This window comes from Scyliorhinus torazame, chromosome 5 (assembly GCF_047496885.1).
Source record: "Scyliorhinus torazame isolate Kashiwa2021f chromosome 5, sScyTor2.1, whole genome shotgun sequence".
In the NCBI taxonomy this organism is placed as follows: Eukaryota; Metazoa; Chordata; class Chondrichthyes; order Carcharhiniformes; family Scyliorhinidae; genus Scyliorhinus; species Scyliorhinus torazame.
Window position 1 is genome coordinate 209,815,682 of NC_092711.1, and position 15,647 is coordinate 209,831,328.

Here is a 15,647-nt window from a genome sequence, read left to right on the forward strand (position 1 = left end):
TTACTTTGGTGATGTGAGTGATCGGATGTATTTGTAACAGATCTTTAACTGTTGTCTTAATGAAGCTCGAACCTATTTCACTTAAATGGGTTAACAACTGCATTAGAATAAATCTGCAAGACATAGTAGCAGAGATAGACCACTCGGCCCATCAAGTCTGCTCCATTCAATGAGACCATGGCTGATATTATATAATCCTCAACTCCACTTTCCCGCCTTATGCCCGTAACCCTGGATTCCCTGACTTATTAAAACTCTTGGCCAAATGTAACGGCCGCCTCCGAATGGGGGTGCGACATGGCTGGTACATCATAAGAGGCGTGGTTAGCGGGGTAAATCCTGCGAGAGGCCTCTCGTGAGATTTACTGGCCGCAACGCGCCCCAGTTCATGAGGTGTGGCAAGCTGGGTAAATCCTCCGAGAGGCCTCTCACAAGATATAAGGGGATCTCCAGGTGTCGGTTGGCACTGGTCTCCACAAACGGTGACCAGGCGTACCGGCACTTCAGGAGGTGGGGGGGGGGGGGGGGGGCGTCCAGAGATCTCCCAGGGAATCAGGGGCCTCAGGATGGCTGGGCTCTGGGCAGGGTGGGATAGTGGCACCCCTGATGCCACTTGGGAACCCTGGCACTGCCAGAGTGGCACCTTGGCAATGCCATGGTGCCCAGGTGGCATTTTGCCTGAGCCAGGGATTGGGTCCAGAGGTGCCCTACTCTTGTTAGGTGGTGTGTGGGGGCTCGATAATCCTCTTAAAAGTGAGTTGGGGCATTGGGGGTCACATTGGAGGTCTGGAGGGGAGCTCCTCAGTGCAGGAAATGGGACTAAGTGTGGCCACGACGGAACGTTCCCCGCAGAGTCCATTAGATAACGGGGTCTTTCTCGACGCTGCCAGTGCCTGGAAACAGCCGGCTAAACATTCTCGACATAGGACTCTGTTTCATTTCTGTTAAATTGCGCCCTCTAACATTCCAAGGAAATGTCACCTTAGTATCTGGAATGCCTCAGAATACAAATTCCGGTAGCTATTCGCTGCCATGGATTTGAATCTTAGGATGGGGGTTTCCAGTGGCGGGGTTGGGGGGCGGACAGAGGAGGATGCATTTTACGTTGTTCGGCAGCTACAACACAGTGGGGATCACCATTGGCGGGCCCTGATTGGTCCGGGAAATTCAACCCTTGTGTTTATAGTGATATCATAGTTGCACTGTAATTCACTGACTGACCACTAGGAGTCTCATTAGTGTAGAAGTGACTATTAGAGGCAGACGGACGAGGGGGCTGTTGGAGAGGTTGCTTGTGCATCATCATACTATTCTTCGTCTGTTGTTTTGTATATAGTGGACCCACAGTTGATGTGAACAAATTGTTCATAGCTTTAGCTACAAGTGTTCTTGTAATATTAATCAAGCCATCTGACAAGAACATTAAAGTGTTCAGGTTACATTTCCTTTCCCTATTCTTACTCCCAAATTCCATTCTCTCGCATTTCTTTCTGGCTGATATTGCTGCAGCACGGAGGCAACTTTTAAACCTCTGACTGACTCGCCGAGAGCAGGCTGGTCATAAACCTCACTCACTTTTTAAAACATCCTGGCAGATGACTAGGGATAATAATGATATAATTTCCCCAAAACGTTCCCACAAACCAGAGTAATGGGAACAGAACTGGGTGAAGTGCATTTTTCAAAGTGCTTCAGCAGGAAAAATAGAAAAACAGCATGTTGTTTAAATAGAGAGAGATTGCAGAATTCTGAGCTACAGAGGGATCTGGGTGCCCCGGTACATGACTCATGAAACGATGGTCTGCGGGTGCAGCAAGCAATTAGGAAGGCAAATGGAATGTTGTTGGGCACAATCTATTGGCCTCGCCCGACTCAGGATGCAAAGAGACTGGTAAATCTTGCGAGAGGCCTCCAACGAGACCTCGCGAGGCATTGTGATCTGGATCCTACCCATTGACGCTGGGATCCTGAATTGCTGATTCAAGTGAACAGGTAGTCTCACTTGAATATGTCTACATCGGACCTAATGGCCACTCCCCGGAGACTTGGAGGGATATCGCAGATGATTGCGGCTCCTGGACAGTTGGGCTCTGTGCAGTCTGGAACCCTGGCAGTGCCCAGGTGGCATCATGCCCATGCCAGGGATTAGGCCTGGGGTGCCCTGCTCTTATAAGGTGGGATGCGGGGAGTTCAGTTACCCCCTCATTGGTGAGTTGAGACATTGAGGGGTCTGGAGGCCGAGGTGGAGGAGTCTCGAGATTGGGGCTCCAATCACTTCCTGCACTGGCAAGCAAAGCTCATTAGTGCAGAAAACGAGACCATGTACGGCCTTGGCGGGACATTCCTCGCCATGGCCCAAAAATGAACCAGAGTTCCACATAATAGCCGGGTCACTCTCAGTGAAGCCAGTGCTGGGAAACACCCGGCTAAACGCACTTGACACGGGACCCTGTTTCATTTGTTAAATCTCGCCCGCTGTTTAGTGCAAAGGGAATGGAACATTAAAAATAGCCATGTTTTGCTGCAATTGTACATGGAGTGGTGAGACCACATTGTGTACAGATTTGGTCTCCTTCTTGAAGTAAGGATATAAATCTAGTTTGGAGCATTTCAGAGAAAGGCCACTCAGCTGATACGCTTGATGTAGTGGTGGGGGGATGGGCGTAGAGTATCTTTTTCTTTTGAAAATCTTTTTATTGGCTTTACTGATATATATAAACAGTTGTTGTGTTTCTACATTACATTTTTCTTGCCCGCGCTAATTTACTTTATTTTACAGAGAGGGTGTGGAGTATCTTACGGTGAAGTTGAGGTCATGATGAGATTGGCTATGAATGGACTGAACAGTGGAGCTAAATAGCTTACTGTTGCCCTTAGTTCTGATGTTCTAAGAAAATACTATTCTGTCTGATTTCATGATCCAGCTCTTAGTCTGTAAACCTGTAGGCAACAGCACCTGAAGCACAAATTTGGTGTCCTTGATTAATAAGGAGATTTCTTGAATGATATGGCGATCAGGGGTTCTGGGGAGAAGGCAGGAGAATTTGGATGAGGAACATATCAGCCATGATCGAATGGCAGAGCAGACCGTGGGAACAAATGGCCTAATTTTACTCTGATATTGTTATGGGAGAGGCGTTTTCAGAACCCCAAAATGTATCATGGAGTTCAACCAACCCTTTAATGGGTTGTTAGCTTTTGAAGCACACGGCTTGTTCTCTAGGAGTGGGATTACAATTACGGACACATGGTTCTTAAACACAAAACAATATTTATTCAATGAACTCAACTTAACCTTTTAAATAAACATTGGATCACTTAACACCCCTTACTTCAAAGATAACTCCGAAAATAATACAACAGTAAATAATCCCTCAAAATGTTCCTTCAAACTTCCAAAAGACTTAATCTTTAACAACAGACATGAGGTTACATTCAATATACTTATAGGCTCAACAGACCAGTTCTGTGTTTTCTTATTGCAGCTTTTTGCAAAACACGTCCCAGCTTTCTCCTCAAAACTGGCTTTCTCCTTTTCAAACCGCTCTCAGCAAATTAGCCAGGCACTTTTCAGCTTTCTCCTCAAACTGGCTTTCTCCTTTTCAAGCAGCTCTCAGCAAACCAGCCAGGTACATTTCAGCTGCTCTCCTCAAACCAGCCAGGCACTTTTCAGCTTCTCTCCTCAAGCCAGTCAGGCACTTTTCAGCTGCTCTCCTCAAACCAGCCAGGCACATTTCAGCTTTCTTCTCAAACTAAATACTAAAAACTTCAAAATGGCTGAGCTAAAACTCCACCCACACTCTGACATTACTGCATTTCTTAAAGGTACATTGCTTAAACATCCATTTCTTTTAGTCACTCTCACATGACACCTCCCCCCAAGGAAAAAAAAACCCATCAACTTCAAGATGGTTTCAATTTTGCACAATCCACTAAAAATGCACACTGTAAATATAACTTTTTGTTTACACGCAAACAGGTATAATAATATGGTCCATTTTCTTTGTTCTTCTTCCTCCAACCGAAATCCTTCTCGATTGACAGTCTCTTTGAACAAGTAAGTCTCTGCACGATCCATCCATTCCTCTACTCCTCGGCATTTCTCTTTAGAATCAGATACTGTAGTTCAATCTGACCACAGAGCCCCTTGCAATTCTCCAATATAGGAACATTGATGATCACTGCTTTCAGGCAGTCAAACGCCTGTCGAAAGTCCGCTGTCCATTGAAATTGTTGACGTTTCTTTAGGATGTCCATCAGTGGAGTAATCATGCCACAAAGCTTTTGCACAAATGTTCGATCAAATCCACTCATGCTAAAAAATCACATTATTTCCCTTCGTCTTTAGGGTATCGGAAACTCCGCAAAGAAAGTGATTTGGGCTTCTCCAAATTCACTTTCGGCTAGGTTCATCACCAAACCCGCCTCCTGAAGTCGATCGAAGAACTCCATACAATGTTTTAAATGTTCTTTCCATGTCTGGAAGTTGTAAATAAAAGCAGATTGTCCCACTTTCTCAATGTAATCCTTCAAACGTGGGACAGGATAAGAGTCCGTTCTTGTAACTGCATTCACCTTTCGATAGTCCACACGCAACCGTTGGGTACCATCTGGTTTAGGTACCATCACTATGGGTGAGCTCCATTGGCTGCAACCAGCTTCAATTATGCCATTCTTCAGCATACCCTCAATCTGTCTGTTAATCTGTGCCAATTTTAAAGGATTAAGTCCATATAGATGTTGTTTGATAGGAACAGCATTTCCCACATCTACATCATGTATAGCCATTTTAGTACTTCCCAATTTATCTCTGCAAACTTGCTCATGTGATATCAATAACGCTGTCAGGTCAGTTTGTTTTTCCTCTGGAAGGTAACTTAACAATTCATCCCAATTTTTAAGAACATCCTCATTTTCCAATTGAATTTGAGGTATGTCAAATTCACAGTCATCTGGATTTGGTTCATCACTTTGAGTTAGAACCATTAAAACCTCCTTTTTCTCTCCTTCCATTTCAAAGAACCTTTTAAGCACATTCACATGAGACACACTCGGTGAGTCTTCCTTCTATCTGGTGTTTTTACCACATAATTCACCTCACTTAATTTCCTTTCAATCTGATACGGTCCACAAAATCTAGCTTTTAAAGGTTCACCTACCACTGGTAACAACACTAAAACTTTATCTCCACTGACAAAACTACAAACTTTGGATTTCTTGTCCGCTACCCGTTTCATCACATTTTGTGCAACTTTCAAATGTTGTCTAGCCAATTCACCTGCTCTATTTAATCGTCCCCTAAAATTTGACACGTTATCCAATAGTGTAATTTCCGATTTCTCACACACCAATTTTTCCTGAATCAATTTAAGTGATCCTCTTACCTCATGACCAAAAATTAGTTCAAAAGGACTAAATTTGGAAGACTCATTGGGTGCATCCCTAATTGCAAACAATACGAATGGAATTCCTTTATCCCAATCCTCTGGATAATCTTGACAATACGCCCTCAACATTGTCTTTAATGACTGATGCCACCTTTCTAATGCTGCTTGCGATTCTGGATGGTGCGCAGTTGATTTAAATTGTTTTATTCCTAAGCTATCCATAACTTCTTTGAATAACTTTGAAGTAAAATTCGATCCTTGATTGATTGAATTTCTGTGGGTAGTCTATATCTAGTGAAGAATTTAAGTAACTCCTCCACAATATTAGGTACTGAATGGCCTCTGGAAACCTAGTAGATGCATCCATTATAGTCAAAAGATATTGATTCCCACTTTTTGTTTTAGGAAGCGGTCCTACACAATCGATTAGGACCCTTGTAAAAGGTTCCTCAAATGCTGGAATGGATATGGAGGGCACTGGTTTTATCACTGCTTGAGGTTTCCCTATCACTTGACATGATTGACAAAATGTAACTACATCTTTATGTAGTCCAGGCCAATAAAAATGTTTTTGTATTTTAGCTTGAGTTTTCCTTATTCCCAAATGACCTCCCACTGGTACCTCATGTGCAACTCGCAACACCTCCTTTCTATACCCTACCGGCAATACTACTTGATGAACGTCTGCCCACTTTTCATCCGCCTTCATATGTACAGGCCTCCATTTTCTCATCAAGACATCACTTTTACGGTAATAATACTCTGGTATACTCTCAGATTCCTCTTCCTTATATGCTTTCTGATATATCCATTTTATTTCTACATCTTTCTGTTGTAATTCCGCCATTTTAATGAACTAAAAATATCCGCCTCATCCTCCACCTGTTCTTGTTCTTTTTCAACCATCTGATCAAAAATCGTTTCTGATAATTGCACTTCAACTTTATCTTCATTCTTTGATTTCTCTTCTCTTTTAACATGTGACTTTGCGACTGGGTTACTACACAATCCGGAAAAATCCAAGGATATTCGTCCTTCAACACTTCAGTTGTCTGATTTTCCACTGGCTTATCAACCACAGTAGGCATCACTCCCACCTGTGATCCAGCTATATCATTCCCCAAGATAAACTATTCCTGGACAAGATAGTTTCTCTATTATTCCTACTACAACTTCACCACTCTTCACTGGACTTTCCAACCTTAACTTATATAATGGAACGCTACTCCTCTCACCCTGAATTCCACATTTCACCAACTTTTCTAGCAACATTCTTCCCAAACTACATAATTCCTCATCTATTACCATTAAAGATTGTCCAGCCCCGTATCTCTTAAAATTGTGACTTCTTTACCTGCTCCTCCTGATACACATGAGTAAACTTTACCCACACAAGTAAATTCTTTAAAGACATCTGACACCTTCTTAACAATTGCTTCTTGAACAGATTGTACAATCGTTTGCACCTCCGTCGCTTCCCTTGGGCTTTCCTTTACCACTCAAACAAATCCCACTGTCTTATCCTGTTTTACCACATCAGCCTTCCCAGTGCTTTTCTTCAACTACCAACACTGTGACTTTACATGGCCTAGTTTATTACAGTGAAAACATTTGAAACTTTTCATCTCTTTTCCACCCTCCTGGATTTTTTTTCAATCTGAAGTACACTCTCTTTATTGTCTCCCATCAGATCACCTTTACCTTTACCACTTGAGTATTTCTCATGTCCCCAGTTTCTGTCCCTCACCGGCTGAAATTGATGTCTGAAGCCAATCTTTGATTTATGAACTAATTCATAATCATCTGCCATTTCTGCTGCTAATCTCGCAGTTTTAACCCTCTGTTCTTCCACATAAGTTCTCACTACATCAGGAATTGAATTTTTAAACTCCTCCAAAAGTATAATTTCTCTGAGAGCTTCATACGTTTGGTCTATTTTCAAAGCCCTTATCCACCTACCAAAATTACTCTGTTTGAGCCTTTCAAACCCCATGTATATTTGACCAAATTCTTTCCTTAAATTTCTAAACCTTTGTCTGTAAACTTCACGCACTAGCACATATGCACTTAAGATGGATTTCTTCACCTCCTCATACGTTCCAGATACCTCCTCCGGTAGTGATGCAAATACTTCACTAGCTCTACCTACCAGCTTTGTTTGAATCAGTAACATCCACATGTCCTGTGGCCATTTCATTTGTTTAGCTACCTTCTCAAATGAAATGAAAAAGGCTTCCATTTCCTTCTCGTCAAACCTTGGCAATGCTTGGACAAATTTAAATAGATTTCCACCAAGGCTTCGACTATTACCCATTTTCTCACTATCCTCATCACTATCATCCATCTGTACATTTCCATTTACGCCTGACAATTTTAATTGGCTGACATGTTTCATGGCCATTTTCTGAAGTTCAAACTCCCTCTCTTTATCTTTTTCCCTGATCAGTATCTCCCTTTCTGTTTCTTTTTGTTCTGCTCGGGGTATTCTTTCATTCTCGCCTTTCTTCTCTCTCCTTTTCTTTTTCCTCTCTCTCTCCTTCTCTCTCTTTTTCCTCTCGTTCTCTCTCGTATTCAAGCTGCTTTAACTCATTTTCATGTTCAATTTGTTTAATTTACAACTGAATTGATGCCATATCTAATAAGTCAGAGTGTATCACAGGCAAACGTAAATGCGCAGATACCTCGTTAAGTACCTCAACTTTTCGTATTTTGCCAGGCAGTGTTAACTGCAATGCTTTTGCCAAATGTAACAGTCTGTTTTTACTCTCTGAAAGTAAGGTATCACGTGTTATCGTGTCCACCTCCAAAAAATTCTGAGCCTCTGAAAGAGCCATTGTCCACAACACACTCCCCACTTAAACTAAAATACCACACCGGAAAAGCAACAATCCTTCACTGTCTTTAAGTTCACAAAAGCCAATCCCATAGATAGACTTTTATCCCCCTCGAGCCCCCAATTGTTATGGGAGAGGCGTTTTCAGAACCCCAAAATGTATCATGCAGTTTAACCAACCTCCCCCTTTAATGGATTGTTAGCTTTTGAAGCACACGGCTTGTTCTCCAGGAGTGGGATTACAATTATGGACACGTGATTCTTATACACAAAACAATGTTTATTCCATGAACTCAACTTAACCTTTTAAATAAACATTGGATCACTTAACACCCCTTACTTCAAAGATAACTCCGAAAATAATACAACAGTAAATAATCCCTCAAAATGTTCCTTCAAACTTCCAAAAGACTTCACCTTTAACAACAGACATGAGGTTACATTCAATATATTTATAGGCTCAACAGACCAGTTCTGTGTTTTCTTATTGCAGCTTTTTGCAAAACACATCCCAGCTTTCTCCTCAAAACTGGCTTTCTCCTTTTCAAACCGCTCTCAGCAAACTAGTCAGGCACTTTTCAGCTTTCTCCTCAAACTGGCTTTCTCCTTTTCAAGCAGCTCTCCTCAAACCAGCCAGGCACTTTTCAGCTGCTCTCCTCAAACCAGCCAGGCACCTTTCAGCTTCTCTCCTCAAACCAGCCAGGCACTTTTCAGCTTCTCTCCTCAAACCAGCCAGGCACGTTCCAGCTGCTCTCCTCAAACCAGCCAGGCACTAAAAACTAAAAATTTCAAAATGGCTGAGCTAAAACCCAGCTCCACCCACAATCTGCCATCAATGCATTTCTTAAAGGTACATTGCTTAAATATCCATTTCTTAAAGGCACTCTCACATGACAATATCTACTCCTGTACCTGCTACTCAATCTGATGGTCTTATCCAGAAGGAATCCAGAAGGAATAACCAATTCAAAATGTTCTAAAACCAATGGTTGGACAGATTTTCTGGTTTTCTTTTCATTTTCAACCTGGGCCTATATCTGTTAGAGTTTAAACGATTGAGAGGTGATCTTATTGAAACATAAAATACCCGAAGGGGAATTGCTGTTTGGATGCTGAAAGTATCTTTGCCCTTCAGGGGGCAGCTAGAATTAGGGGACACAGGTTGAAAATAAGGGGTCTCCCATTTAAGACTGCGGTGAGATTTTTTCTCTCTCTGAGGATTGTGAATCATTTCATAGACTTTACAATTCAGAAGGAGGCCATTGGGTCCATCGAGTCTGCACCAGCTCTTGGAAAGAGCACCCTACCCAAGCCCATACCCCCACCCTATCCCCATAACCCAGTAACCCCACCCAACACTAAGGGCAATTTTGGACACTAAGGGCAATTTAGCATGGCCAATCCACCTAACCTGCACATCTTTGGACTGTGGGAGGAAACCGGAGCACCCAGGAGGAAACCCACGCACACACGGGGAGAACATGCAGACTCCGCACAGACAGTGACTCAAGCCGAGAATCGAACCTGGGACCCTGGAGCTGTGAAGCAATTGTGCTAACCACTATGCTACCGTGCTGCCCAAACTTTGAACTCTCTTCCCCATATAGCAGTAGAGACAGGGCCAATGACTATTGAGACGGATAGATTCTTGACTAACAAGGGGGTCAAAGGTTATTGGAGGATGGCAGGAATGCAGAGTTGAGGCCCCAATCGGATCAGCCATGATCTTATTGGATGGCAGAGCAGGCTCGAGGGGCCAAATGGCCTACTCCTGCTGCTAATTCATATATCTTCATGTTTGTATGTCCTATGCTCCCTTGACTGTAAGGGTGGATTTCTCTGGGATTATGTAAATTATTCGTTCATTACTGATGTCATTCACTATTTTCTTCAATCAGAAACAATTATGACAGCCTTACTGGACCAGTTTCCAAAGTTCCTACGATCAAGGCGGCTTTACCTGACAACTGGTCTTAGTTTTGCATTTTACTTCCTTGGCCTCCTATTCGTGACAGAGGTATGATATATTTGAGCAATTTGGGCGTTTCCACATTTATTACTGGTTATAACTCGAAAAGATGATAAAGTTTATCGGTTGAAGGAAAAAAGAATGACCTTATGGTATGGTGAGACCACTCATTTTTTTTTCCATTTGTTTAATAATGTGCAGTGACAGTGTGAGATTGAGTAATCGTCCGCCAGAAGGAGGTTAAAGTGATTGGGAGCAAACATGCCATGCAAAGGGAATGGAAGCAAGGACAAGAATATTAAACACAGAAGCCAATGTTGGTCAACAAAGACAGGGATTAAATGTGAATGAAACCTGGTGTAAGGACACAGGAGACAAAGTTTAAGATAATCTCAAATCTATAGAGGGTAGAAAAGCAATTTGAGAAATTGTGAAAGGTGTTATATAAATGCATGTTTTATCAAAGAACAAAGAAAAGTATAGCACAGGAACAGGCCCGTCGCCCTCCAAGCCTGCGCCGGCCGTGCTGCATGTGTCACCTAAAACCTATCTTTCTTTCATTATGCCTACATGGAGTGGCAGCGTTACTGTAGAAATGGGGAAATTGGAGGCCCAATATAAGAATAATTAATCATGGAGCAATCAACTTATGTGAACAAAGTGACTACAAATAAATCACTACATTTACAGAACAATTCAACTCTGTAGCTAATACAACCTTACCATTCTGACTTCTCCAGCACCAACCTATAACATATCATTAATGGCACCTGTCCATTTTGCATGAATGATACTATCCCCAGGATTTGTCAACCAATTAGGCATCTACCAACAACTCAAGAAAAATTCAGATTGAAATGCTGGTCTAAAATTTTCAATGAAGAATGCAAAAAGTCAGTACTTCCTGAACTGGAGAAATTGATTATTTCCCCTTTGCACAGAAGCTGTCATTCAAATTGTGCTGTACATTTTACAACTGCAGCCCATCCACAGGCTCCATATGATGTTCCACTACATTGATGCTTAATAAATGCGCAAAGAAAAAATATCTAATTGTTGTTTGAGGTGAGAGAAAATCAGGCAAATCAAGTGCGACAAAAAATGAAATTAATGAATAAGAAACCCCAACAGCAAGGAATGACTGTGTCAGCAATGTCTGATCTAAATCATTCGTACATCAGTCCTGGCATCCCAGGAATCAGTCTGGTAAATCTTCTCTCCACTCCCTGGCATGACCATCCTTCCTCAGATGAGGATACCAAAACTGCACACAATATCCCTGGTATGACCGCACCAAGACCCTGTATAATTACATCAAGATATCCCTGCAGCTCTACTTGAATCCCCTCCCTATGAAGGCCAACATACCCTGTGTATACTTTACCGCCTGCTGCACCTGCATGATTACCTTCAGCAACTGGTGCACAAGCACACCCAGGTCTGGTTGTACATTCACCTCTGCTAATTTACAGCCATTCAGATAATCATCTGCCTTCCCGTTTTCTGACCAAAGTGGATAGCCTCATTTTCATCCACATTATACTGCATCTGCCATTTATTTACCTACTCACTCAACTTGTCCAAATCACACTGAATCAAGGAATTTATGCAATTTACAATGTAAAAGTAGGCCATTCGGCCCATCAAGTCTACACCGGCTCTTGGAAAGAGCACTCTACTTAAGCCGACACCTCCACCCTATCCCCATAACCCAGTAACCCCACCTCACCTTTTTGGACACAAAGGGAAATTTATCATGGCCAATCCATTTAACCTGCACAACTGTGGGCGGAAACCGGAGAACCCGGTGGATCCCATGTAGACACTGGGAGAATGTGCAGACTCCACACAGACAGCGACAAAGCCGGGAATCGAACCTGTGACCCTGGAGCTGTGAAGCAACTGTGCTAACCGCTGTGCTATCTCTGCATCCTCCTCACAGCTCACCCTCCCACTCAGTTCGGCGACCGGGAGTGGAAAGCCATCGAGAAGAAGAGTTGTAGGCACGGGATTGAGATTATGGACTGGGTCAAGCCCCAAAGGGAGATAGGGGCATGGAGAGGTCGCAAAAGCCGAGTTTCAGAGAAGGGATAGGAACAGGAAAAGATTTCAGTTTGGTTAAAAAGAGACAAGCAGAAAAACAGGCTCCGAACAGAACAAAGGCTACGGGTCGCAGACTTCAAGGACTCTGAGAAAGGCCTGAAGATCCAATAAGGCAACCAAATCTGTGTTGCCAGCCAATGGGGCAAAGATATCTCTTTGAAGCAGCAGTGTTCTGCTTGGCGCAGCCAACGAGCTGACATTGTGCATGTGAGTTTATTCTAGGGGAACAAAATCTTGGGAAATGGTATTGAAGCTCTGCGAGGTGACCCATTGTTGATGCCTTCCAAGTTGGATTGACCTTTGGAGTGAATTCTCGGGTAAGATCCTTGAAAGTGAAGACTGGAGCCACTCAAGAGAGAAGCAGGTTTTCAGTGAGATTGGTTGACTCAGTATTACTGACATCTGTGTGGGTTGTTGAGGCAGCCCTGAGCTCTGTCAAGGTTGGGTCTGCTCTTCATTGTACAGTGTGGCATGTTTGACCACAGTTTGCTTGTTAAATCACATGTACCTCATATTAATCTTAAATGTAAGAGTATAAGGTAGATTTTGCAACTCACTTCATTTTTCTGACTTGATTGTTTGCTCAAAACCGATGGAATCTTATAGCCTTATTCATTGAGAAAGTGTCTTAATCTCAAATTTTGCCTATTTAAACAAAGCATTATTGATCTCTAATCGAATCTCACCAAACACTAAAGTGTCAAGTCAAGGATCATGATAATATATAAGAAAGGTCAAACCATCTAAATCCAGAGAGATATTTGGTTCTCGTGAGATCAGGTGCTGGATTCGTCGGTTCCCTAGCTGATTCTTCTCGGCAGCGCGCCATTCGCTGCCAGCGGGATTCAATCTTCCCGCCGCATGTCAATGAGATTTCCCATGGAAGCCACTCCACACTGCCGGAAAATCCGAGCAAGCGACGGTGCGCTGCTGACGGGAAAAGTGAATTGCAACGGCTGTAGAATTCCGGCATGCATTGTGGGTTTCCTCATTTTAAAAAGGATGTTCAGTTATTGAATGGGTCTGGTGAACATCCAGTTCATTCCAGAGCTTAAAATAATAAGGGAGAATTGAAGACAAATTACAATTGAATGTTTTGCAAATGAGCGCGAGTGCAACATTTTACATATCCTTTGATCTCTTATTCTGAATGTTGGAGTGTTATGATTTTCCCCAGTAACTGCTTCTAATTCTCCATCTAATTTTAGGCTGGGATTTACTGGTTAAATCTCGTGGATTATTTCTGTACTGGGTGGATTCTCATTATAACAGCTCTGCTGGAAGTTATCGGTCTCAACTGGATCTATGGTAAGGAAAACAGGAAAAACACTGAACCAAAATCAAATAATTTTTTTAAAGTACTTTGGTGGATGTAATAACCCTCACCATACCCATGGGGACGATACAATTGATCCCCCCATGGGGTTTGTGGAATACGAGCTCTTCACTGAGGGGCAGAGGCCTGGCATCTGGGGCTCGTGAACCAGGATTAAAGCCGGCCAGGATTGGGGCTGGCATGATCAGCAGCCCCGGCTGGGACTTATCTGCTGTATGCTAAGATGCGGCCGTTACTTTTATTTGCCGAAATGAACTTTCATTGTTTAATCCACTCAGGACTCCTGAAGATATTCTCGTGGACCTTCAGGTTTCTTTAAAACATCAAATTGAATGAATTGGGTGATCTGGGGCAGATAGTTCCTCATATCTGAAGATGAGTAGGTTTCAAATGTTCTGCTTACCTGTTGAAGATCTTTCTCCATTTGAGTCCAAATTGAGACGGTGCCTTCAGCATTCTACACTCATGATCTCCTTCATCTAGCTGGGTTACAGCTGGTTATTTTTGTTGCAACCATTTTCCTACCAATTGCTTTTTTTTTAGAAAATATTTTGTAAAGGTATTTCTAATTTTAACCACCAGGTATCAAAAGGAAGAAAACAAGATAAAAAGTACACCCACCCAATACAAACTCCAGCCAACATGGCTTACACAATCAGGACCTTCTACCCCAGACCTCCTTTCCACTCGTCTTCTACAGAAAATCTAACCTGACTTAACCCCCCATGCCTCTCTTTCTGCCCCCACCCCCCAGCTGACAGCCTCATTGTTCTCGAAGAAGTCGATGAACGGCTGCCTCCCAGCAAACCCCTGCAGTGATCCCCTCAAAGCAAACTTGATTTTCCCGAATCTGAGAAACGCTGCAATTTTGCCAACCCATACTCCCGACTTTGGCCGCTCTGAGTCCCTCCATCCTCGTACCATCTGTCTCCGGGCCACCAGGGAGGCAAAGGCCAGAACATCAGCCTCTCTCAACCCCTGGGCTCGGGGATCTGTGGACCACCTTGAATTGTATCAGGTTGAGCCTGGCACACGAAGAGGATGCAGTAATTCTCCTCAGGGCCTCCTCCCATAATCCGACCTCCAACTCCCCACCCAGCTCTTCTTCCCATTTTTCCATCACCTCCCCTATCGGGGCTCCTTCCCACTCCATCAGTCCCTGATAGATCTCTGAAACCTTCCTCTCCTCTACTCCTACTCTCGACACTACCTTCTCCTGTATCCCCTGAGGCAGCAGGTGTGGAAAGGTCGAAACCTGCCTCGCACAAATTCCCTTACCTGGAGAAACGGGGACCTATTCCCACCTGGCAGCTCAAACTCTTCCTCTAACTCCTCCAAGCTCGGGAAGCCCTCATCGATAAAGAGATCTCCAAATCTCTCAATCTTCGCTGTCGCCTCCCCTCCCGCCCCAGCAGCACCTTCTTCACCCGTGGGGTTTTTCCCGCCCACACAAACCCCAAGATCACTGCATTCACTTTTTTAAAGAACGCCTTGGGGATAAAAATTGGTCAGCTCTGAAAGGCAAACAGGACCCTCGGAAACACCATCATCTGCACTGTCTGCATCCTCCATGCCAATGACAGCGGGAGCACAGCGCACGTCCAAAAGGCCTCCTTCACCTGTTCGACCTCCCGATCCAGATTTAGCTTGTGCAGCTGCTCCCACTCCCGTGCCACCTGGATGCCCAAATCCGAAAGCTACACCCCCTCCACCTTAAAATGATATCTCCCTATATCTCTTCTCCTGCTCCCTCGCCTGAATCGCAAAGACCTCGCTCTTGCTGATATTCAATTTATACCCAGAAAGCCGATCAAATTCCTCAAATATCCCCTTGATCCCTCCAATCCCCCTCAGCATCTCTGAAATATACAGAAGTAGATCATTTGTGTATAACGTGATCCTGTGCTCCACCCCCATCCCCTCACTGTCCCTTGCCAGACCCCCGACGCTCTCAGTGCCATCGCCAATGGCTCTCTAGCCAGGGCAAACAGTGGTGGGGAAAGTGCACAGCCCTGCCTC

The 15,647-nt window shown here is 43.6% G+C and overlaps 1 protein-coding gene across 1 annotated transcript in view; it reads left to right on the plus strand.

Moving 5' to 3' along the window:
* Positions 1–15,647, plus strand: part of LOC140418104 (sodium- and chloride-dependent neutral and basic amino acid transporter B(0+)-like) — an 80,619-nt gene that overhangs the window by 56,828 nt on the left and 8,144 nt on the right. The window contains exons 10-11 of the mRNA XM_072501523.1: positions 10,119–10,237; positions 13,501–13,600. Of these exons, the coding sequence (XP_072357624.1) occupies positions 10,119–10,237; positions 13,501–13,600 (219 nt within the window). The remainder of the gene's footprint in view (positions 1–10,118; positions 10,238–13,500; positions 13,601–15,647) is intronic.